Here is a 25,299-nt window from a genome sequence, read left to right as displayed (position 1 = left end):
TGGGGGAGAAATGAGCAATCCACTAAAGATGAAGTAGCCTGAGACATTAATATCCTTCAAAAACTGTAACTTACACTAGAAAAATCAGCAATATTTACAAGGATACACGACATTTAGATTTCTGAGTGTTATCTTACCTAATATACCAAACCTTTAAAATCACCTCACATAAAGCAATCCCAGGAACTGTGGTGATCATTTTACAATATATAAAAATACTGAACCACTATGCTATACGCCGAAACTAATGTAATACTGTAAGTCAATTATACTTCAATTAGAAAAAAATTCTTCAATAAATAAAAGGTTAAAAAAACTTTAGGGACAATATTTAAATACTTACCTTTTTAAAATGCTTCTTTCCTTGGTTATGGCAATTTTATGAAAGAAAATTTGAGATTATAAAAAAAAATCACTTGAAACTCATTGACTTCCAGAATTCTAATTTTATTTCTGCATTCTTTACGAATAAAATGTAACCAATAACCATTTTCCTCTTCCTTCCCTGCTTAGATCCAACTTCAATGATTACGTGTTTCAAAAATTACTGAAAGACTTCAAGTACATTATTGCAAAGAATAGATAAAAACTGCTTCCTACATATTTTTGCTTACTCTGTAAACTGTAGTCAACTCTTGGGACACCTTAAGTAAACTACCTTTATTTTCTTAAATAAAAATGAATAATTTTAAACATCATGCAGAAGAAACATTTTTAATATGTAACTTCCTTAACATAAGGTAAAACTGTCTTAGGCAGGCCACCACTGGGAATTTTTTAAATGTCATTGCAATTATGCACATATGGATTATATTTAGTATTTAAATATATGACCAAAGTAACTAATAAGTCAAAAACAAAGTTAAAGTTATGAACCGATACTTCTTTGAAAAGAGTCTGATGTTTATTTACTTCAGAACAAACACATAAGTGGGAAGAGCCACTAGTATAAACCTATTTTTAGTTTCTATCATTAAAAGCCTAAGAGTTCTTAAAACATAGAAAAACTAAATCTGAATGCATTTGTAATAGTTTAACAATTTATGTCTTAATAGGATCTTTTAATGGAATGTTTTGAAACCAATCATAGTTCATTGTAAAGATAAATCAGAAAAACTTTTAAACAGCACGTTAAAATGACCTGGACAAAATTGATGATCAACTAGTAATAATTAGCACATGCAACAGATTAAGAAATTAAATCTTCCACTATATACTTTTAAATATTTTGTCAGACATGAGAAAGTTTTAAATGTTATCACATTCATCTCCCACATATTCAATTTTATTTAAAACAAAGTAACAATTCTCTCCAGATTTTTGTGTTTATCAGTGCAAAGTAAAATAATCTCAGTAGAAATGGTTTATTACAATGTTATCTTAGAAAGGTTTATTCCTCAAAATGTACTAAAACATGTCCAAATCGTTAGAATGATCAACCTCAATGGCTTCCTCTGCATCCAACTTTGTTTCTCCATGTCCTTCCTGTGATTCATCAAGAGAGGCCAGGGCCTCATTAGTGTCACTTGCAAAAGTCTCTCGTGATGTATCATCATCTTCTTGAAAATTTAGGTTTTTAATGGCTTGTTTCATCTTTTTCCCCATCACTTGCATTCTTCTCTTTCTAGCAGCTTTTTTATTTTCATATTCCTTTTGATTTTCAAAGTAGAAAATGTCCTACAATAAAGGAACAACTTTAGTAAACAAGAACTACTATTTATTAAAACTACCATATCCTTAAACCCTATTATGTTGCCTTCACAACAGTGTGAAAATTCACAATTTTTTCAGGCGTCTACTTACCTGTAAGTGGAGCATAGTAGCAGTAGTTCCATTTTATATGAAAACACATCCAAACATCTTGATAAAAACAATTCTAACTAGTACAATGCCTGGCAATACTAAATTAAATTATGAAGTTCCCCCTTTCCCTCCAAATACAGCAAACTTTATTAATGAGGAAATGTCATTCCCATGGGTTATATATTTAAATAAAACAAACCAGGGAATGGCCTAAAGAAATGTCTTTTTATCATATTGTTAATGTGTTACAACAAATGAAGACAATAGATAACCTGAGAGAAATTTTTCTTCTCCCACCCATAAGTTAAGAACCTAGTGCATACTACTTTCAGAGGGAGATCGTTATAGCTGGACTTTAAAAAAATATAGCAAATTAACCTCTAACTATTCTTACTCTTTTTATCTTCACAAACTTTGTATTCGCTAGAAGAAAAATTATAAGGCCACATACTAAAATAAAATCAAGTGAGAAAAAGTTGAAAACAAGCCCACTCAGTTCAGTTCTGGCTTCCAAATTCTACAGACTGTGATTGTTAACAATAGAGTGACTAAAAGAAAAACTGTAACACCATTATTTGGATGAAATATGAAATTACCTGCAATAAAATTATATCAACCTTCTGATTTTTCCTTCTAGTAACAAAGGTAGTCAATCCATATACAACAGAAATTTTGGAAAAAACAGAAAACAAAAAAATCTTAAAGCCAAAACATTTCTAACCCCTCACAATAGACCAAAGCACTGGTAACATTTTGGTGTTTTAACTACCAATCTATTGTCCCATGACTCTTTTTCTTTAAAAATCTGTACTCTGCCTCTAAGTTATTATTTTATTTTCTAATTTTCTTGGAATTGCTTCATAAAAATAGAGGCTACACAATAGCTGTTTTAAGAATGTCCTTATAAGTCAACATTCCCCTATTATTGGATACTATTAAAAATGTTTCCACTGTTTATCATAATGCAATGTTTCTGACAGTTTAAGATAAAAATCTACAAACGGTAAATTCCCTTCACAATGAGTTAGAAGAACTGAATTTCAAAGACAGGTGATTCAGTGAAAACAACATGGCTCTGAAGGCAGAGTCCTGGGTGATCTCAGACCTATCCTTTTCTTGCTTTCATCTGCAGAGCAGGGTGACACCCAATGACAGGCTGTCAAGAGTTAAGTCCTGTAAATATTGGCCTTAGTGCGAGGCTCATGGTGAATAAATGTTCCTTTCTTCTCTCCTGCTTCTGGAAATTGCTTGTCCAGATTTAGTTACCAAGAAAAAGCTTTTTTAGACATCATTTTATTTAACTCTTTTATAGTAATATTAAACAGGCAGGGCACATATTAAAGTCCTCACTTTATAGATGAAAAAATTAAGGCTGGGGGAGACAGTAAGCAATCTTCTCAGAGTCTACAATTGCTAAATGGCAAAATTAAGATTAAAACCTAGACTTTGAATCTTAGAGAATCCTTTTCATCACATCATACTATATCTTTCAAAAGAGTGACATTTTTTCATTAATAAAAAGTTATATCGGGAATTCCCTGGTGGTCCAGTGATTAAGACTCCATGCTTCCAGTGCAGAAGGCCTAGGTTTGATCCCTCATCAGGGAACTAAGATCCCGAAAGCCAAGTTATGTGTGTGTTAGTTGCTCAGTCATGTCTGACTCTTTTGTGACCGCATGGACTATAGCCCGCCAGGCTCCTCTGTCCATGGGATCGTCCAGGCAAGAATACTGCCATTCCCATCTCCAGGGGATCTTCCCGACCCAAGGATCAAACACAAGTCTCCCTCATTGCAGGGCAAATTCTTTACTGTCTAAGCCACCAGGGAAGGCTTAAGATTCTGAAAGCCAAGTTATAGGAGAGTAGAAAAAAATAATTACATGCTAAGACACCAGGAAAAATTGCCATAAAAGGAATCATGACCTTGGCTCTGAAAGGGGAGAAAAAGAGGAGGCAGAGCTTTATAAGAGGTTCAAGTTTTACTTGAAAAGAGCAACTAAAAAATCAGTCAAGGTAAGGCAGAGCAGGTAATAGAGATCAATAGAAAATTAAGCTAGAGGCTGAGTGGCAGTCAAATTATGATTGATCTTAAAAGTCAAAGACATTGTCATTTTTACCTTAATTTGCTCCTCACTGATACTAGGAGTGTTTTTCAGGAGATTCAGGAAAACTCCACCTGGGGTTCTTCTTCTACTGCCATTCTACAAAAAGGAACAGAAAAAGCATCCTCTGTAGACTCTTACCATGAATGGTCAGAGCAACTTTCAGAGACATTCCATGAAGATTTACTATGCCACTCCGTTAAACTGCAATGTCCTTCTCGCCTCTCCAGACTTCCCATTTGCTCTATTTCTTTTCTCATAGCAGGTATCACTTTCTAGCATACTTGGAAGATACTACATTTATTCTTTAGACCGCTTCCTTCCCACCCCCATAACAACACAAGCTTCCTGTATCTAAAACAGTGCGTTAAACTATGATACAGGCAGGGGGTACCACTACACTCATGATCATCATAGTTTGTTGTTAACTTCTATAATCTATGTCCACAGGCTGTTTCCTCACCCAGTGCTATCACTTCTAATGGTTACTTTTCTCTCCATTTCCACAGCATAATATTGATGGGGTCTCTTGTAATGTTATTACTCAAATTCACGAGGAACAAATAAGAAGGAAACCATTCGACCTTCATCCTCATCCTGTGGTGAAGGCGCAATTAAATGAGATCTGCAAGACCACTCATTCTACAGCATAAACTGCTACTGCTTGTGATCTGGCCCCAGCAAGAGAATTGCTCTATCAGTCATTTTGGGACAGTAAAGTGCTTTTTAACCTTTTTTTTTCCCCTTCCTCAATCCCAGAAACCTCTTTAGACATTTTGTTTCCTATTCACCCCTACCACCCATGAAATTTTAATACTCATAGATACACTTTATCTGTGCTTTATACATAACAAGATTTTTTTTTTTGTCCCCCCAAGAACCAGTTTTCAAGAATGTATGAATTAAATGAACAAAAAATAACAAAACAAAATAAAAAAGAACAAAAATTTTCCTCACCACTACTAACTGAGTTCTGGGCACTGTGATAAGCACTATATATGCATTATCTTATTTAATCCTTACATTAGAGGATTAATCCCATTTTATAGCTGAGACTGAGGTCTCCAAAGTCAAATAATTTAGCTAAATGTCACATCTAGTATGCTGCACATCCAAAATTCAAAACAAGAAACCCCTAACTCCAAAACCCATGCTCACTAAGTTTGAGCTTCCAGGTCCTTTGCCCTGACTTTTTTCTTTTTTTTTTTGACTTTTTTCTTAAAATTTCAGCCCCTACCCTTAATGAAGCCTGTGAGGGATTTGTTGTTGACTACACACTAACAAGCTACAATTTAGATACATTTTTAATAAGAAAAGTACTAATTGTAAAAACTGATCATACTGAATATTTAAATTCAATTTTCATTATTAATGAAGGTTTTTAAAAGTCTGAAACACACTGGTTATAATCCATAAATAAGAGAACCAACAATCAGAGACAAGGGCATTTTATTAGTCTTACCATTATAAAAAGACCACCGTTTTGTTCAACTTCAGCAGTTTCCATCAGAAGTTCAATTGCCTTTTTGTTCCCAATTATTCTCACTACTCGGGCTATCAAATCTTTCTTTGGTTCCTGCAACCTGATAAGGAACAAATGAAGTAATATCAACCTCTTTATTTGTTGCATAAAGTTGAGGAAATCTACCTTAGTCTCCAATTTAGTTCCCAGATAGAATTAACATCCCCTTCTAGTAACATTTGCTTTCTGAAATCTTTAGTATTTAACCTTGGAATCAGTGACATGGACACATTCTTATCTTGGGGCACCCAAGCAGACAGTAATGTTAAGATTCCATCTCAAGTTACGTACTGGCCTCTTCACTTTGTCTTATGGGATTACAGCAAATTTCAAAAAAATACGCACACACAACATGACGAATGCAAGTCTAAAAGCAAACATATACCACGTTTTCTAAAGTTTAGCTCTCCTAACTCGAGATGTCCAGGAGCTTTAAAATGGATTGGACTTTTCCCTCATGGGCTCCCTGTCTCAGAACAGACAATATGGCTAATATTTACCAAAGGCTTATTATGAGATAAGCACAATCCTAAGAACTATATATGCACTATATTTCAGTTAATTCTCTCAACAGTCTTACAAAGCAGATATAATTATTTTTACCACTGACAGGTAAAAACACAGGAAGCCGAAGTAAGTATAGCACACCTAAAATGAGAGACCATTCTCTGCAGAGATGAAGGAAGATTAATATTACAGAAGTCTTATCAGTTCCCTAGCAAGCTCTGGCTTCTTTGGCTTTTTCTCTATTGTGGAAAGAGAACTAGACTAGGAATAAAGGGACTAGACTTCAGGTCCAGGTCTGACACATTAGTGACTGTGAGCAAACCACACAACTACTAGGCCTCAATTTCCTATTTGTAAAGTGACAGTATTGGTTTCTTTCTCTAGGTTTCTTTCCAGCATTCAAATTCCAAACCACCTCAGTACTTAAAAAATCCAGTACTGCTATTGACAGGCTTGCCTGGAAAGGAAATACTTGTTCTCCTACTAGTTATATTACCTTTGAACCAAACATGTTTTCAAACTTGTGACACTGTTCACTAATGACTTAGAGCTAATAAAATGTAAACAAAATTTCAACTTTAGATATTTCATGTTAAAAATACATGAAATGAAAAAAAAAAATGAAATGTAGATTTACCATACATCAAACAACTCTACTCCTATCTATCTGAAATAAATGAAAATGTGTCCAAAGATGTGTACATGGAAGTTCATAACAGAATTATTCATAATTGCCAAAAAGTGTAATAGCCAATACAAGTGTGTGTGTGTAAATATGTAAGCTGTTGATTGACTGCTATGACATAGATGAATTTCAAAAACACTGCACTGAGGGAAAATAGCCAGGCACAAGAGACTACATATTGTCATTCTATTAACATGAAATTTCCAAAAAATGCAAATTGACAGCAATAGAATGATTAGCAGTTACCTGGGAATGGGAATAGGAACTAACTCTAAATGGGCATATGGCATGAGGGATCTTATTGGGTGATGGAAATGTTTTAGAAGTGCTTTATGATTGTTCAACCGATAAATTTACACAAAAAAAAGTCAACATTTAAAGAGGACAAATTTTATTACATGTATAATAAGCCTCAATAAAGTTGTAAAAACAAGCCACAAATGCTTGAAAACACTCCAAGAAACCCACATGATTTGATTTAAAAGGATCTGTTTTTATCCGAGGAGTTCTACAGCCCTCAATAGAAAGAGTTGCTCAAAAGTTCGGAAAAATCTACAAAATTATTCTATCAGGTCTGCCCAAATTTAAGAATAGCCAACTATATTCATATTCATATAACCACATAAGCCCAGTTCTTGCTTTGGATTTAAAAATCTCAAAAAGGAACACCACCATCAATGTATTTGGAATCTATGGTATTTCTTATAAATAGAAGACAACTGGTCAAGTGTTCACTTCTAGAAATATTTAAATGCTCACCTGAAAGAAATTTCATCAGCCACCTTCTCTTGAGAATCGTCCTCTGTGATCTCGTATCGGCCTTTATAGTTCATTTCTAGTCTGTCTCCCACTCTGTCTTTGACAGGTCGTTTCCTTTTGAGATGGCCTTGCCCATTTTCCTCCTCCTTTGGTCCCATTTTTTTGCCACCATGCATATATTCTTCTAGCTCTTTGTCTAATTCTTTTGTATGTTCTTGAGATTCTCTTTTAAGTTTCTTAGCAAGTAAATAATTGTAGGTCTCAGATTGTCGGCTTCTATCAATGGTGCCCTCCATTCCCAAGATACCAAGTTCAGTGGCCACTGCATCTTGGTTCTGTTCTTGCAGCACAGCACCCCAGATGTTGTTAACCTTCTTCCTTCCAGCTATCGGTGGTTTCTGGCTGCTCTGGTCAAACTGAAAAGGCTCTGGTTTGGGAGGGGTGTTAAAACATTTCTGTCGCTTGCGTTTCCAGAGAGAGCTATCGTCATCTGAATCTGAAAAACTCTCTTCACTTGAATCCACACTTTTCACAGTCCGATAATGTGATTCCGGGGCACACACTGTTGCAGTACTCTGGAAGGGCCGCACTGCACAGTCCCCACCTAGAGCTTTCTGCAAGTGAAGGAAAATGACAGTCAATTTCACCAAAGACATTACCCCCACACACCCTCTGCTATCTAAAAAAAATTATTTAGGGATTCAGCGGAACCATTTTAAAGCAGCAGTGATCTTTGAAGATCTCTGAAACCAATTCAGTGCCTGAATTTCAAAAGGTTTACATAGAACTTCCTTTTTTTTTTTTTTTGACCACTTGTAGGATCCCTGAGAGTGTTAGCCTGAGTCACTCGGGGATCCTGCAAGCAGCCCCCCCCAACCAAAAAAAGAGAAAAATCCATTTAAGGGACTGAATTGGTTTCAGAGATCTTCCGAAGATTATTCCCTAACCAGGAATTGAATCTGGGTCCCCCACAGGAAACGTGGCCAATACTAACCACTAGACCACCAGGGAACTCCCTGGAATTTCCATTTTAAAAGCCACAAATTCTTATTTCTATATAGCTAATGCAGCACTTAGTGCTAAAACAGCTTTCCAAAAAATTACCAAGGCTCTTAATTCTCACCTTCAGAAGATTTTCAATCTTTTCAGTTGTCAGAACGTTTGAAAATGACATGTTCAACAATTGTTACAGCAGTTAGAACTTCTTTTCCTCTTTTACAAAGGCTCCTGTCCTGCATTTGGATGTATCAACTGCCTTTATAAGGTTTTGGGACTATGTTCCTTTTAGACTAGAGAGTAAAATCCTATGTGTAGGCATCACTGACAAATTACTTGTAAAACCGCAGAGTCCATGGCATTAAGTTTACTAAGTCAAGAGTCAATCTATGCAAAACTGAAAAAGATTGAAAAACAAAATATCTTGGTACCGATTTCCCAAGATGCTTCTACATGCAAAAGGAATCACCTTTGCTTTTTCAACTAAACATCAAACTATCTGTTGAGTTCCTAGTCCGTGCTAGGAATGGGGGAGGGGTATTTTAAAGACAGAAGGTTAAGGCTTCGTATCTGGAAACAGTAACGGCACTAACACACTTGTCAGCCATCATTTAGGCTCCACCGAATCCTTACAGCCACCCCATCACTGTGGTACTATTATTCCCACTCTAAAGATGGGGCACCAGGCTAAATACCCTGTCACCGATCACACAGTGGCGGCTCTGAAATTTGAACGCGGGAACCGTGGCACTAAAGCCTTCTCAAAACAGCTTGCTACTTGGTAGGGCGGCCAAGACAAACGCCTACTTAGAAACCTGGGAAGCTGACATAAAACCCAGCGGCACATTACGGCACGACGAAGCTAGGTTCCATGGGAATATGGAAGAACAGTTCCCTGAGCAAGAGATGAACTTCATTCCCGGTCCTCACTCCCTTTCTCTTCGGGCGCAAATGAGCGCCACAGCCTGTTGGTGGGCCGACGATCCCACGTTCTACCTGTTCGGGAAAATCTGCCCTTCGGGGAGAACCTAGCGACGGCGAAGGGGGTAATTCTGTAGGTTTAGAAAACAAGAAGAGGAGCACGGGAGGCGGGAAAGAGACGACCGCACGCCCGCCTCTGGGAAGCCGCACGCCTCGCGCACCCCGCCTCGCAGCTAGATGCCAGGCCAGGTTCGTAGGGCCCGCTGTCTCCCCGCCGCCCGCCGGGCTCCGCGCGCCCGCCGGGAGGACGCCTGGGCCCCTAGCTCCCGGCCCCGAGTCACCCGCCTGCCCGCCGCACTCACCGGCACCGGCAGCGGCCTGTCGCTGGGTGCCACCGTCATGTCGGAATCCGAGTCGGAAAGCTGCCCATCTTCCATGTCGCCGGCCTCCTGCGCCATCTTCCCCCGGCGCGGCGCGGCGGGCCGGGAGAGCACTTCCGGCGGGGCGGCGGGCGGTGGGTGCTCGGGCGCCCCCGCGAGGGGGCCGCTCTCGCCCCGGCAGCCGCTGGGGCCTGGCCCGGACGCCTGAGGCGAGACTCGCAGATGTTGCATCATCATTGCTAACTGCTCACGTGTGCTGCCTCTACACCCTGGCGCCTTTTCTTCTGACCTGCTCTCTTCAAACCTAAAGATGTGCACGCATGGCAGCCGTGAGGGATTCCTCCCTCAGTCTCACAGTCTTCGCCTGGATGCTGCAGGCGGGCCTTTCGGCTTCCATTCTTGCTCCTCTGTGCTCCATTCTGCAAGTAGCTTCCTGGGGAGCCTTCCAGACGGAATGTGAGGTCGCCGCCCGGCTCAGACCTCAGCACAGCCGACAGAGCTGCAGCTGTGTGCCTCAGGCTGGGGTCCCTCTCCTGCTCCCCAGCCACGCTGGCGCCTCTCACGTTATTCCTCAGGCATCCTGGGCCCTTTCCCGGCCCAAGGGCGCTGCAGTTACTGTTCCCTCGGCCTACAGACCCTCCAGTACCCCGACACCCCATTCTTCCAGAGGTTATGCTCTCACATGATTCAGAATTCTGATTAAACGCGCCCTTCCCGCAGAGGTCTTCTTCAAGCACTCTCACTAAAACAAGGTCCTGTCTTTCCTGTCACCCTTTTTTTTTCCTTCATGGCTTCAATAGTCATATGCCTATTTGTTTTATTTTTTGGTCTGAATTTCCCCACCAAAGTGCCTGTTTTATTCACTTTTTTCTACCTGTGCCCAGACCAGTGATTTCTTGTATGTAAACATGGTGAAGAAATATTAATTGAATTTTGGGGGGTATAAAGGGGATCTTATTATTTGTATCTTTTACTATTTTGTAATCTCCTTTCAAAAAGAAACAATATAACTGTTTATCCAGGACACTTTTCTATACCAATACATAAAGATCTAGCTCCTTTTTAATGACTTCCCAGTTTTTCCATTCCATTTATTTAGTTTCTGATGGTGTACACTTAAAGTGTAGCCAGTTTTGCAATGAACATGTCTTTTACAAACTTGTTTTATTATTTCCTTAGTATAGACTGTATAGGAAAAAATGAATTTATATTTTTGAAATATGAATTTAGTACCTATAAAGGAACTTAGAAGTCACTTGGCCCATTTTATTTTGGTAACGGAAGGGAGATTACATAGCTAAGCTTTTGCAGACCTCTGTGTTGACTCCAGGTCTCCTAATAGACAAGTCTATTAGGTTGTCTAAGGTCTCCTCTTAGACAACTGATATTTTACTTCTTTTGCATAGAATTACAGTTCCCCTGAATGGGTTCTTGTGTGTAGTGTGAGGTAGGAGTACATTTTCATGCTGTTATTAACATACTGTGTGGTATGGGATGCAGCTAAACATCATATAATGCATAGAACAGGCCCTCACACTAAAGATTTTCTCCAGTGTTTTCCACTAGATGTTTTAGAGTTTTGGTTCTTACTTATAAGTCTATGGTTATTATTGACTTAATTCTTGTATATAGCATGAAGTAGGAGTCAAGGTTCTTTTTTTTTTTTTGCATCTGAATATCCAAATAATATAGCACTCTTTGTTGAAAAGACTATTCTTTTTCTTTTGATTTGTTTGACACCTTCATTGAAAATTGACTATAAATGTGAAAGTCTATTTTTGAGTACCCTATTTCTGATCCATTGATCTTTATGTCTGTCTTTATACCAGTGTGACATTTTCTTGATTTCTGTAGCTTTATAACAGTTGTAAAATTGTTAAAATAATTGTTAAAATCAGGTAATGTAAATTTGTTCTTTTTTTTTTCCTTAAAACTGTTTTGACTATCCTAGATCATTTCCCTTTCCACTTAAACTTTAAAATATGCTTGCCAATTCTGGTATTTTGATTGGGATTGCATTGAATCTATAGGTTAATTTGGACATTTGAGAGACTGTAGTAGCCTGATACCACTGAATGCTGGAATCAAATATTATTAACCAATAACTCTTCTTGTGACACTGGGCTCATTAAACCACTAGATAGGTAAAATGTACCCTGGGAGAGAATGCAGCATTTAGAGGATGTGAATGGTTGGTCCTTTCTGAGAATAATTTTCCCCATTAAATAAGCCAGCATGTTAGTTGCAACATCATAGTTTGATATTTTGGTGAGCTTGATTAATCTGAGTTTGCCCAGAGCAATAGTGTCACTCACTTATGCTCTGAAAAATCAGACACTGAGTTTACAACAATGAAATTATATTCTGGGTGGTGATGATTTCTCCAATTTATTGCTGCCTTGGGGCAAGCATGCATGTTCATATCACTCTGCCTTCTGGCCAACTATCTTTGAAGAATAAAGGCAGCTAGTATTCACAGAGGACTTCCCAAGCACAGGTCATTTGTACTTATGCTGTGACTCCAGAGTCTTTGCTTTAACCACTCTCTGAGGCCTTTAATAAGTCATTTGAAAAGTAGAATTTGCCATCTACTAACTCCTCTACTTTTAATACAAAATTAGTTCAAGGGTATCCTGACATTTAAATTTCTGTAGGGCTTTGCAGTTTTTTTTTTTTTTTTTTTTTGCAGTTTTTATATATGCTTTCATGTACAATCCATTTAATTCTTTTTCAAGTGTGAAATGTGCTTTCATAGGATTTATTTAATTCTATATCTTCCCGCTTTGCCCCATCAAATTCATTGTTGGTGATTTTTCCTGACCTCCTATTGACAGGCTAAGTAAGTTTTGAAAAAAGAAGTTGGAAGAGAGATGTATTCCCTATTTTCCATATAGGCAGTTGCTAGTGTGTATTGTCCCAAAACTTGTTTAGAGGGAGACCACCATGAACCTCTCTTTTTGACTTAGTGAAGAGATGGAAGTTAATATTCCTTGAGAGTGTCATGTGTTGCTTCTAAAATTTAGTGCATCTGTAAATGTCTTTTCATTTTTTGAATCAAATAGAGGGGAAGAGAATGGAAGGATGTGATGTTGGGATACATGTACAAAGAATCTTACTGGCAGCCAGAAAGCGAGGAGAATTAAATTCTCTATTAAAATGTCTGAGAATTAAAATGAAGGAAATTAGTGCGTTAGTCCTAGGAGTGGATGGACAGGAGTAGTTGGGTTGTTGATACAGATTACCAATGCTGAACAGGGTATCCTTGCTTATTACTGCTGAGGTGTGTTCATAGGTTCATTTTTTTTCCCAGTGATGTAAATGAATGTGAGCCTGGTAAGATGTTGGGAATTGCGGAGTCATGCAAGGATGAGTCAGAGGTGGTCCTTGCCTTAATGGGGAAAAAGCATAACATTTTCAAGTGGAAACACCATTCAGATATTGCCAGCACTTACTACAGTTTCTGATAAATGCTTGCTTGATACATGCCTATTTCAACATGATTTGTTGAAATCATTTATGTTCTAAGGGTCAAACAGATGAAGTTTGAATGCAGAGGTGGAAGGAAAGGTTTTACAGGTGGAGGGAACAGTAGGGCAAAGGCACCATGCGAGGAAAACACAGGCTTTATAAAGAAACCTGTGACTCTCAACTGTCTGGTTGCCATGTGGAAGGCCACAAGGTGAGTACGGAGAAGTAGTATTTTGGGGAAAGTAGGTTTGGAATCACCTTATTTATGCAATGATTTGAGAGTGCGTGTGTATTTTAAACTCCTGCCCAAATCATGCTGATTGAGATGTTGCCATTTCCCTTAAATAGGATAGGCCTAGTTATTGTGGAATTAGGTGGCAGATGGGATGGTGGGGATGGCAAGAATATTGCAGGAAGAGAGAAGAAATGGAGAAAAAAGGAAATTGATCAAAACCATCTTTGTTCTTCAAAAGCAAGAATATACCCACGCAGAATATTTGGAGGGAACTACAGCAATTTACCATTTTTCATTAATTAGAAAACTCTAATTTGTAATGTAATAAAGGGGCGGAAACAATTCTCTCCTTTTCACCAGAACTGGTTAAAAATACCGACTCTCAGACCCCAGTCCAGACCTGCCGGATCACAGTGTGCATTTAACACGACAGCTAGGTGAGATCACATGCACGTTACAGCCTGAGAGGTCCTGCTCTAACTCACTATGTTTTAGAGCCAATATTTTGCTGGAAAAAATTCCTAGCTGGTGCCGCCGTTCCCGCCGTCTTTCACTAGATGGCAGTAGCCTGCTCACTTCCTCCGGTTTCACCCTCATTGTTTTCCAGGCCCTGGTTAACCTCCAGGCCACAGCTCCCGGCTCCCGCGCAGGACCCAGCTAGGCTGGGCGACGGCGGGGGGCGTGCCCGGGGGCGGGGCCGGGCCTACCCAATGGGCTCCTCCGGGTCGGGGGCGGGGCCGCACTTTAGTTCTTCCTCGGGCCACAGGCGCCCCTCGCATCCCTGACTCAGTATGTGGCGCGTTCCCGGTCTGCTCTGCGTCCACGTTGCAAGGAAGAGCAAGTTCTCCGGACCTTGGAACAGGCCTGCCGCCTTCATGTCCACTCTGCTCATCAATCAGCCCCAATATGCTTGGCTGAAGGAGCTGGGGCTCCGCGAGGAAAACGACGGCGTGTATAATGGAAGCTGGGGAGGCCGGGGAGAGGTATGCACGTCTTGGGCAAATCTCTGCGGCCTCTCTTCGCCCTGGGAGGCCGGACAGACACTGCGCAGCCCTAATCCCCGCGGACGCTGTCGGCTTGTACTGGGGGGAAGTTTTGAAGTCCATAGTAAATGTTTTCTCAAGTAGAACCATTAAAAGTACCATTAGATATCAGGTCCCGCGTGTTACCGAGAATCGAGTTCATTTTGGAGCAGAAAGGAGTTGGCCTTCCCAAGCTTACTTAAAACCGCAAGGCAGAGTTCTGCCCTCTGTAGTGCCAAATGGCACACACTTGGCGGTGGAAGCCATCTGACTTTTCTACTTTTCTTTTTTTTTTCTCTTCTACTACTGTTCTACTCCTCACATGTGACGTGCGCCACAGGTAACGTTCAACAGTACAGTTTTATTTGAAATTGTCTGGAATGCAAGCTCGGAGTTGCTGAAATCCTGTTTTGCAGTCATTGGGCTCAGAGCTTCCTTGAGGGCCAGATTTTCAGCATTTCCAAACCCTAACAATAGCTTGAATCTCAGTTAATGTTCATTTTATTGAACATCTTATAGACTAGGATGGAAAGATAAGGTTGTTATCACTTGGATTATTTTTGAGGGCTGCATAGGAAAGAAAACTTTGATAAGAAAACGTTATATAACATCCCAACAGTTTGTTGAATGAACCTGCTTTGTTAGAGGAAAGGCATCTTTTAGTTATATGCGGCTGTAGGAAGTGCAGGTGGTTTTAATTGTTCCCAAATCCCCCATTAGTGGTTTTATCCTGTTTTTCCTGTGGTATCCAATCATTAGGTTCATAGATAAAATACCCTCTCTGGAAAGCCTTCTTAAAGCTATACCTGGGTTTTTTTTTTTTCTAATTTATCCCTCCAGTTCATGTGGACACACGCCTTTCCCATGGTTGTTTAGCCTTGGCCTTTTCACCTCTGACCAGAGGGTGGGCAGAGTTATGGAAAGAGGGAATAAGCTAAACTTGTAACTGCACGTGTGTTATTTGCTCAGTCGTATCCGACTCTTTTGCGACCCTAGGGACTCATAGCTCGCCAGGGTCCGCTGTCCATGGGATTCTCCATGCAGGAATACTGGAGCGGATTGCCATTCCCTTCTCCAGGGGATCTTCCTGACCCAGGTCTCCTGCATTGCAGGCAGATTCTTTACCATTTGAGCTATAGGGAAGTCCCTAAAACTTGTAACTTTGGCCTGTTAATGAAAGAAGAGGCAAAATAACGTGTTACTTTTAGGCTTTTGTTTAGATGCCTAATATTTAGATGGCGAGGGTGGGTTTTGCAGAAAAAGTGGTTCTGAGTGTTCAGGTCAAAAGTGAAAACTCTGTAGTCTCTTGTTTGTAACAAGTTAATGGAGACGGAAATGGCAACCTACTCCAGTATTCTCGCCGGGAGAATCCCATGGACAGAGCGTCCTGGCCGGCTACAGCCTATGGGGTCGCAAGAGTCGGACACAACTTAGCGACTAAACCACCACCACCACCAACGTAAAGGTTCTGAGTTGGGTTTTTGTATCTTAGTTTCCGCCCCACCTTCCTTTTTACCTTCCTGCATTAAGTCTGCTCCCCCATTTTCTATTTATATAGATCATCTTTTTGTTTTAGGTTATCACCACCTATTGTCCTGCTAACAATGAGCCCATTGCAAGAGTCAGACAGGTAAGTGCTTTTTTTTTTTTTTTTTTGATGCAAAATGCCCTTAGAGAGTTTGTGCCAGTGATCACTGAGTTATACAAATTTACAAAGTCAAAGAATGTTTCCTTTTAATTTAAAGTTTAAGAATGTCTGGGGGAGGGACTTTCCTGCAGGTTCAGTGGTTAAAATATTGGGCTTCAGCTGCTGGGAACATGTGTTTGATCCTGGTGAGGGAACTTAGATCTTGCATGCTACACTGCCTGCCTGGAAAAAAAAAATTCTCGGGGAGACCCTGTACTCTGTGAGGGTGTATATGCCCTGGAAAAGGTGACCCCTAGAGAGGACTACCCAAGAGGGGTTCCATTGAGCTCTATGTTTCTGGATCACCAGGGGACTTGGGTTAAGATGAATGTTCTGACCTCTTGAATCTATGTTCTGACCTGAAGTTCTGAATTTCTAATATACTTCAGGTATTGCTCACAGATGAGGCTCCTGGACCTTGCTTTGAAAGGCAAGGTTTTAAAAGGTACAGATTCTAACTTAGCAAATTCTGGCAAGTTTTGGGAAGTGTAAGCTGTGATAATCATTTTAAACCGCAAATCTTAGGGTCACTGGGGATTTTACAATTCTTTTCCAAAAGTCTATGTTCTTAGGAGGGGATCATCACTGCTCTTTCCTTTTCCCTTTGTCTCCCTCCAAATCTTTATTTAGGCCAGCATGGCTGACTATGAAGAAACTGTAAAGAAAGCAAGAGAAGCATGGAGCATCTGGGCAGATGTAAGTATGGAGTCCGTGACACAAATACCTACTGTAATGACAGACGGGAGGCAGCCAGCGCCCCCTTGCTGAAACTGGAGCTTCCTGGGGGCTGTGACTATCTCTAGGCTGTAGTCCTGAACTCTAGTACTCTTTTCCATATTTTGCCTTCAATAGCAGGGTAATTTTAAAGGGAAAAGAACTCTGTTCTGACGTAGCGTAAACAATCTATGAACACTTGCATCTCCAACTGATCTCTGAACACCCAAGTCTCCAAAGATTAAGTGAAGAGAAAGGAATATCTATGCTAAAAATAAACCATATGCTCCTCCCCCACCTCCAAGTTTTTTTAGGGGCAGGGAGGGGATGTTAGCAATAGGTCGGCATTCTTGGTTCAGGGGGAGTGGTGTCAGCAGCTGCCCTCATAGGGCCTAGGCTCCAGTTCCTCTGCAGTCTGATGAGGCTTTGAGGCTAATTCTGCCTCCCCTCCTCTGTCTCCACCAGTTCTGTGAGCAGGTGTAGGAACTGAGTGGAGCTGGGCTGGGCCACCCTGAGCTGTCAGCAAATGAGGGCCAGGCCCCGGAGGAGGGGAGAGTAAAGAACTGGCTTAGTCTGGATCTCCTGTCTTCGGCCTGAGATACTTGGCCTGAAGCTACAGGAATATCCTGAAAGGTTAACCCAGCTCTGCCCCAGGCGGTTACTTCGCTTCACGTGCTTTGTCTTTTGTAGAAAAGGGGAGGCCAGGTGTGCTTACCTCTTGGGTTATCAAAAGGGTTAAACGAGCTAATCATTTAACATGCTTACACGCAGGGGTAAACCTTAGTACCTGTTTGATTTTTAGAACCATGTGCTGCTAAGTTTGGAACTGCTGAGCCTCAGTGGTTTTTTTTTTTTTGTTTTTTCCTCCTGAATCAGTGGTTGCTCCGGGAACTTGGGAAAGGGCAGACTCTCCAGGAGAGCCCTGAATTGGATGCAGGGTTACTGTTAGCCAAGAGACTGCCTCTGTGCAAAGCAGGAAGAATGTTTCCTTTAACTAATTTTGGCTATAAGTCAGGCTCTGGGTTTATGATATACAATCAAAAACTGAACTGAAAAAATCCTTGAACAAAGAAAATACTGCTTGCAAAAGTCAATAGTGTGCTAAGTGAAGTTCACCTTAGCAATGTAGAGAATAGTGGCCGATGCCATGTCAGCTTATTTTAAATCAGCTCATTCCACATCTGCAGGGCTCACATCTGCGGGTACGGAGTGCTGACTGTTCTCCACCACTTTGTATAAGGGGCTTGAGCATCCATAGGTTTTGGAATCCATGGGGGTCCTGAACCAGTCTCTCATGGATACTGAGGGACAGTTATATTGTTTTTGTTTTTTCAATTAATAGACTATTTTAGAACAGTTTTAGGGTGAAACTTTAGGGGAGGAAAGTTTTTTATTCTTCCCTTCTAGGTTCTTTGGCTGGCCTAATAATTAACCAATATACAACAGATTAGCAGGAGAAAAACAAATTTTAATTTTTTATGAGGGGGAGGCATAAAGATATGAGACCGAAAGGCAGCCAGGCTGTTGAAGCTTATACACCATCCTGAGCTAAGTAGGAGCACAGGGAGCTCCTACTAAGTAGGAGCAAGTGTTCGGTAAGCAGACGCTTTCCTTCTCATGCAGATAAGTCAGATATAAAAAGTTTTCTCTGTTGATAACTCCTGGTACAGGTCCCTTTTTAATTTCTTTTAGGCTGTTAAGGGGAGTTAGAAATCTTTTCCTGAGTCTCCTGGGCCTTAGTTATCTGTAGCTCAAAATAAAGCCAAAGAACTTCTCAGACTGGTCCATACTGGGGTGGCGTATTCTGAACTCCTAAGTTTCCTGTAATTAACACCCTGCATTAGTGTGGTACATCTTATAATTGGTGAGCCAGTACAGACGCATCAGTAGTAACTGAAGTCCATAAGTTGCGTTAAGATTCACTCTTTGCATGTGTTGTTTTGAATTCTAGTGGAACTTTTGATCAGAAACTCCCACTATATGTGTGTATGTACCCACAGTAAATACAGTCTTGCTTGAAAAAAGATTTGTGTGAATTCAGGGTCTTTTCTTTCCCTGAACTGGCTTTTCGGTCAGTCTTGGCTTTGCCCACGGGGGTGGCCGTCGGCACTGTGATGTCTTGAATATTGTGCTGTACTGTGGCGTTGCTGCTGTTTTCGAATTCAGGTTCTTATTTGAAGTCTGCTCTTCCACAGTCACGCCAGCCTCTCTTTCTGCTCTTCATTTTTATTCCTCTCCATAGAGTGGGGCTGCTAAGTGGGAACAAGTGGCTTTCCTGGGTGATGGGAGAATCAGTTGGGAATCCCACTTGTTGGAATTTGAGTTAAGCCGTTGAGTCCAGAGTTTAGGGAGGAAGCAGAGCATTTCTTTCGTGTGCCTCCAGGACTGCTCAAACATGAACAGAACAAAGCTTGGTCCTCCTCGTGTACATACTTTTCCTCTTGGATCCTCACTTGCATGGGGCTACTTCTGCTTGGCCCTGACCCTTCTGGGTGCTTTGCCTGTGAGGACAAACCACAGTTTCATTTAGTTCATTTGTATTAGACCTGGAATTTTTCAAAGGGAATCTTTTTTTTTTTTTTAAGGAAAAAGGGGACAGAGTATGATAATATGAAAAGGCAGTTTGTAAAAATGTTTCTCTTAACTAAAACTAACCACCGAGAACCTGGTTGGGAATTCTTGCTCTGCTGTTTTCTTTCATGAGCTGATTTAGTCCAAATGCCACCTGTTTCTGCCCGTCTGCATCCCCTGTGGATGCCATCACTTTCCTTCTGCATTCCTGGTGAGGAGGAAAGCCAGAGTCTTTTTCTTCTCTTGATGACAGGAACGTGAATGGGCCTTCTCCAGCTGCATAAAGGGATTCCAGATACCTGTACCTCTCTCTCTCTTTTTTTTTTTAAAGTTAATTAATTTTTAATTGAAGGATAATTGCTTTAACAGAATTTTATTGTTTCCTGCCAAATATCAATGTGAATCAGCCATAGGTATACATATGTCTCTGTAGCTCTTTAATACGGTTGTCTTTGCAATACTTCCCCAAGGGCTCAGCAGATAACTCACTCAGTGCTCTTAGTTCCCTGCTCATGGCTGTCTCTGATGCTCACTGTAACCCTGACTTCAGAGTGAAGTGTGCAGAAATGAGGACTTGGTGGCTGTCTTCAGGAGGGTCAAAGGTTACTGATGTGCTGTTGTGCTGGGCTGGTCAAACCCACCCGGGGAATGGGACTGTCTTCCTGGTTACCTGCTCCCCCTCATCCCTCACCTCATACTTAATCCTGACTTTCTTTTTATCTCTTGCTGCTCCTACCCATCATTTTGGAAGTGGGAAGAAAGAAAAAAAAGTCAAGTTTGAGTGGTCTGAGATGGAATGTAGTTTAAACCTTGGGTAGTGGGTTCTAATGTGTACCCAGGGTTGAGACTTGATCAGTTGCCAGGTCTTAACAGTTTGAATTATGTTTATCTCTATTGCTGTTTTTGTGGTCCAGACAGCCACCATCTCTTGTCTGGCTTCATAGTGTTCCTGCCTGAGTCTTTCTTCCCTCTGATAACATTTTCTATACCACATCTAGAGTGGTATTTTAAAATGCACTGTGAGGGACTTTCTTGGTGGTCTAGTGGTTAAGACTGTGCTTCCACTGCAGTGGGCCTGGATTTGGTCCTTGATCAGGGAGCTAAGTCCCTGCATGCTGCGGCTAAAAAATTAAAATGCACTGTGATTTTTCTCCCCTGTACAAAACCCTCTAGTGATTTCCCCACTGCTCTTTGGATCCTTTACATGGTCCTTTGCAGTGTGGCCCCTACTTTCCACTCCTAACTTCTTTGAAGTCTTTATAGTTTCCCAAAATTATCATATTCTCTTGCCTTTTAATCTTTGCATATGTTATGTTCTCTGTCTCCCATAATTTCCCTCTACTTTATCTACCTCTTCAGATGGCAAATACCAATCAAGCTTTAGGCCTCAACTCTTTTAAAAGCCCCCCTCCTTCCCACCTCCTTGCCCCCAAGGAGTTACTACTGGGTTACTACCAATAGGTGGTCCGCTTGTGTAGTCTAGCGCCTTCATGGCGCTTACCACGTGAGATTATAATCTGTTTTGTGTCTGCCATCCCCAGTGGACTTGAATCTAGCTGCCTTGTTTCCCTTGAATCCTGGGGAATAGCACTCTATCTAGCACATAAAATGTGTGCAGTAAGTGGTGGTTCAAAGACTGATAGAATAAAATAAGCTCAGAATAGTCATGTGTACTGAATTAGCCATTCTGAGTTGAAGTTAACCAATTTGCTAAGGCTATAAATGTGTGGGCTAAATTTGGTTCAACTCATTCAGTGCCTTAGAAAATATAGAGGATCTTTGCTGTTTCATTTAACGTTATAATTTTTGTTTACTGTTTCCAAAAGTGTGCATGTATCATAAAAATGGCAAATGTTGCAGACGTACAAAATGCAGAGAATCAGTGTTATGATTCCATTTCCTGGAAATTGCAACTGTTAACCTCTTGTTGCAAATTCCATCAAATTTAAGCAGAAGTTTACTTACCATATGCATTATCTTGCGTTTTTTTGTTGTTGTCTTGTTATGGCTCTTAAAAGTTTTTCCTTATAAATCTATTTTATTCTTTTTAGAACATGTCTAGAGATTTTATGTGCTGTTCTGTGCTTAGTCACTCGGTCATGTCCAACTCTTTGTGAACCCGTGGACTGTAGCCTATCAGGCTCCTCTGTCCATGGGGAGTCTCCAGGCAAGAATACTGGAGTGGGTTCCCATGCTCTCCTCCAGGGGATCTTCACAACCCTGGGATCGAACCCCAGTCTCCTGCCTTGCAGACTGATTCTTAACCATCTGAGCTGCCAGGGAAGCCCTCCATTTTATGGCTATTCTATAATTAACTAATCATATGCTGATGGGCGTTTGGATGGTTTCTGTTTCTCTACTGGATATAGCACCGCAGTAAATGCTGTTGTAACCTATACTTTTGCACACTTATGCATATGTTCAGTTTCCAGAAGTAGAACTGCCTGTTCAAAGTAGTGGGGGCTCAGGATGTATTTGAAATGTTAGTAGAAGGCCAGGCTACCCTTAGATTAGAAAAACTATACAAGGATATTTGGTGTACATTTGGGGAAGAGAGAGAGTGAAGAAGAGCCCCGAGCTCCATGAGTGCCTCAATTATTTCAGCCCCAGTGCCTAGTATCGCTGATGTCACACAGTAAGTGCTCAGAAAGTATTTCATGCGTGAGTGGTATGATTTGAATGGATTTTGGACCATCAGCCTAAGTAAGCTGAATTTAGGGTTTGGGTTTGCAATCGGTTTGACCCGTATGAAAACATCACTGGGCATCATATAGGGTTCCAGATTATGTAAGGTATTTAGAGCTTTCTAGAGTCATCCCACCACTCCATTATTCTTGCCTGGAGAATCCCAGGGACAGGGGAGACTGGCAGCCCATGGCCCATAGGGTCGCAGAGAGTCGGACACGACTAAGGAACAAACCACTAAGCGCGCAGAGTCACCCCAGAAAGTTGTGTTCAGTCTGAATTTCTCTCTGTACTTGGCACAGCCCTTGCTCACCAAGAATGTGTCATCTGTATATTTTCTTGGTCTCTGGAATGGGTTTTAAGGCCTGTCATCAGATACTGATGGGATCAAAACGAATGTTTTTGACATAGTTGTGCTTTGTTCTATTACAGCACATTAATACCGTGTTAATAGACATGAGCTTACACTTTTCAGCAGACACTGAAATGCCATTCCTTCCTTAGATTCCTGCTCCAAAGCGAGGAGAAGTAGTGAGACAGATTGGTGATGCCTTGCGGGAGAAGATCCAAGTACTAGGAAGCTTGGTAAAGTATTTTTGTAGTAAATATATAGTACTGTGAGTGAAGAATAAGGCTATTTTATACTTTTGTGTATAAGATTGTGATCTTTTTAAGGTCATAATTTACGTATTTTATCTGGAGAAGGAAATGGCAACCCACTCCAGTATTCTTGCCTGGAGAATCCCATGGACAGAGGAGCCTGGAAGGTTACAGTCCACGGGGTCGCAGAGTCGGACAAGACTGAGCGACTTCATTCACTTATGTATTTCAAAAATATATATGTATATAAATTTGTAACATATGTTTCAAAAATCTTTTCTTTAGAGGAAAGATTAACAAGATGGATAGGAAAATGTGAAGACAATTCTTGGGCTTTAAAATTCTTCAGAAAAATAAGAACAGACTGTGGTTTGTAACCCTCACAAAGCATAAACAAAATGTTTTGTTTTCCCCACCTCAAATTTCATGTTTAAAGCATGAATTCTGTTGGAAAATTGCTGCTTGGTCTTCTGTATTTTTAGGTGTCTTTGGAGATGGGGAAGATCTTGGTGGAAGGTGTGGGAGAAGTTCAGGAATACGTGGATGTTTGTGATTATGCTGTTGGCTTATCTCGGATGATTGGGGGACCCATCCTGCCTTCTGAAAGTAAGCAGCGAAGTCAGTTCTGCTAAGTATTGCACTCCAAAACAGAGAACTCCCCAAAATTCTCTGGTTGTGAGCAGTTTCCACAAAATACTTGTCTATGAAAATGTTTTTAATCTCTTTACTAAGAAAGTCAAATTAAAACAGGTGAGAATAATCAGAGCAAGATGCTTAAACTTTTTAAATTTTTTAAGATAAAGTTCAGTATTGGCAAGTTTGTGGATGAGACTGATACTTTTTTATGGAGACTTTGTGAAGTGAATCACCAATCTTCTCTGGAAAACAGTTTGGAAAAATATCTATCAAAAAAACCTTAAATATTTAATGCAAGTTTCCAGAATCTTGATTTAAGTAAATAATCTGAAATGCAACTGAGGTTCAAGTATTAAGGTGTTCATTGTCCCATCAACAGGAAACAATAGAAATGACCTAAATGTCCAATCATGACAAAGGTTGAGCAAATAATTTTGGCAGTCTATTAGCGGATATTGTCAAGAGATCATAAAGATTGCCTTCCCCAATCGCAGACTTTATAGGAAAGTTGTACTTACTTATTTTTACTTTGTCTTCTTTTTTTATATATACTTACTTTTAGATTATTTTGATTTGAGAAGGTAGTATTTTTCATGTCACAAAATTAAAGAGGAATAAAAAGGTGAAGGAAGAAATATTTTCTTCCTCCCAGTGGGATACTCCATAGTATTCTGGTGACCGTATCAAATGTTTCTGGTTTCTCGAGTATATCTTTCCAGAGCTTTTTCACCTGCAGACAGATATGTAGCAAACCATCTGTTCCATTTTATACTTTTTTCCTACTTAATGTATCTTAGAAATTGTTTCATATTGTTCCAATAAGATGCGTCCTTCATCTTTTTTTTTTTAATGGCTGTTTTGTTGTAAGGGTGACCAGCTCCCAAGTAATAGATATTTAGGGTGTTTTCAGTCTTTGGCAGTTAAACTGTGCTGCAACCTTGTACTCAGTGATGGGGACAAGGGCTTACACAGTTTGTAGTGTTTGCCCTGTCAATGGAACAAACCGGGTGAGTTCATGTGACTGTATTGAAACCACAGAGGTGGAAATCTCCTGAAGTAGTAATGGTGGTTATCTGTCAAGGCAGAATTATTAGTGGTTGGTATTGTCTGTCTTCTATATTTTCTAAAGTTTCCACACTGGGAATTAGGTTACATTTATAGTCAGGAAAAGACATTTTTAAAAAATCACATTTTCCTGTTTCCTCTTGGAATATTGGGCAAATTCCCTGCTGCTAGAAAGAGGGAGTTCTTTTCAAATGTACAGTTATTGTCCATAATTTGATATGTAACAGCGAGTCCCATTAGCCAAGGTTAATTTTATATTCAACACTTTTCAGACGTTGTTCAGAGTTAAGAAAGTAAACTGCCAATTTGTGGAGGTATATATATGCAAGCAAGTAACTTTTAATTTTACCTGCTGTAATGTCTGACTAACCAATTAAAATCCTTTTCAATTGTTTACACATTAAAAAAATAGATTATTCATTTATGCAGAAGCTCTTGGGTAACTTTGACTTCATGAATTCAATTAATGCTTGTTGAGTGTCTGCCAAGTGATCTAATAGGTAATACTTGGTTGAAAAAATGTAGTCCTTTCCCTCAAGAAATGTATAAAGCTGTAGATTCCCTGCATTTTAATTTTGTTTATTTTTACTTATTGGCCACACGGCATGCAGGATCTTAACTTAGTTCCCCAACCAGAGATCAAACCTGTGCCCTGTGGTGGAAGCATGAAATCTTAACCACTGGGCTGCCAGGGTATTCCCAGGGGTGGTTTTAAACTGGGAAGAAGCCTGTGTGGAAGCTTAAGATGGGAGAACTTGGCTTACTTGGGGAACTGTGTTACTTCAGCCCTGCCAGAGGGCGCAGTATGAAGGGAGAGATGGATGGAGAAGGAACCTTGGGAAGGGACTTTTCCTGGAGTTTGGACTTTATCCTGAGGGCGGCTTCAGTAGTGATGGGGTTGCCAGAGAGTGGCCAGCGGGGGGAGTCCTGTCGTCAGAGCT

The 25,299-nt window shown here is 40.3% G+C and overlaps 2 protein-coding genes across 3 annotated transcripts in view; one reads left to right on the top strand and one right to left on the bottom strand.

The window, feature by feature from the left end:
* Positions 1-426: 426 nt before the first annotated feature.
* Positions 427-10,121, bottom strand: PHAX (phosphorylated adaptor for RNA export). The gene is made up of 5 exons (XM_043465940.1): positions 9,658-10,121; positions 7,379-7,992; positions 5,368-5,488; positions 3,921-4,004; positions 427-1,677 (listed from the first exon to the last, which is right to left on the bottom strand). Exons 1-5 carry the CDS (start codon positions 9,910-9,912, stop codon positions 1,408-1,410), a joined length of 1,344 nt encoding a protein of 447 aa, XP_043321875.1. The 5' UTR covers positions 9,913-10,121; the 3' UTR covers positions 427-1,407.
* A 3,997-nt stretch (positions 10,122-14,118) lies between these two features.
* ALDH7A1 (aldehyde dehydrogenase 7 family member A1) overlaps positions 14,119-25,299 on the top strand; it is a 37,337-nt gene continuing 26,156 nt past the window's right edge. For both annotated transcript variants that reach the window (XR_006269048.1, XM_043465938.1), the window contains exons 1-5: positions 14,119-14,361; positions 15,977-16,030; positions 16,718-16,783; positions 22,562-22,642; positions 23,140-23,263. Coding sequence is in view for 1 of the 2 variants with exons in the window: in XM_043465938.1 (XP_043321873.1) it covers positions 14,170-14,361; positions 15,977-16,030; positions 16,718-16,783; positions 22,562-22,642; positions 23,140-23,263 (517 nt within the window). In the remaining variant the exon portion in view is untranslated. The remainder of the gene's footprint in view (positions 14,362-15,976; positions 16,031-16,717; positions 16,784-22,561; positions 22,643-23,139; positions 23,264-25,299) is intronic.

The sequence above is a fragment of the Cervus canadensis genome, chromosome 4 (assembly GCF_019320065.1).
Source record: "Cervus canadensis isolate Bull #8, Minnesota chromosome 4, ASM1932006v1, whole genome shotgun sequence".
Classification (NCBI taxonomy): Eukaryota; Metazoa; Chordata; class Mammalia; order Artiodactyla; family Cervidae; genus Cervus; species Cervus canadensis.
The sequence above is the reverse complement of the archived record's forward strand: the minus strand, read 5'-3'. Positions and strand labels throughout refer to the sequence as shown.

What these genes read in the sequence shown, in the direction of transcription:
- PHAX (XM_043465940.1), bottom strand. Translation starts at nt 9,912, where the DNA reads ATGATGATGCAACATCTGCGAGTCTCGCCTCAGGCGTCCGGGCCAGGC. An exon ending in ACAGGCCGCTGCCGGTGCCG is followed by an intron (nt 7,993 to 9,657) that starts GTGAGTGCGGCG and finishes CTTCACTTGCAG; the next exon opens with AAAGCTCTAGGTGGGGACTG. An exon ending in GCTGATGAAATTTCTTTCAG is followed by an intron (nt 5,489 to 7,378) that starts GTGAGCATTTAA and finishes GTTCCTTATCAG; the next exon opens with GTTGCAGGAACCAAAGAAAG.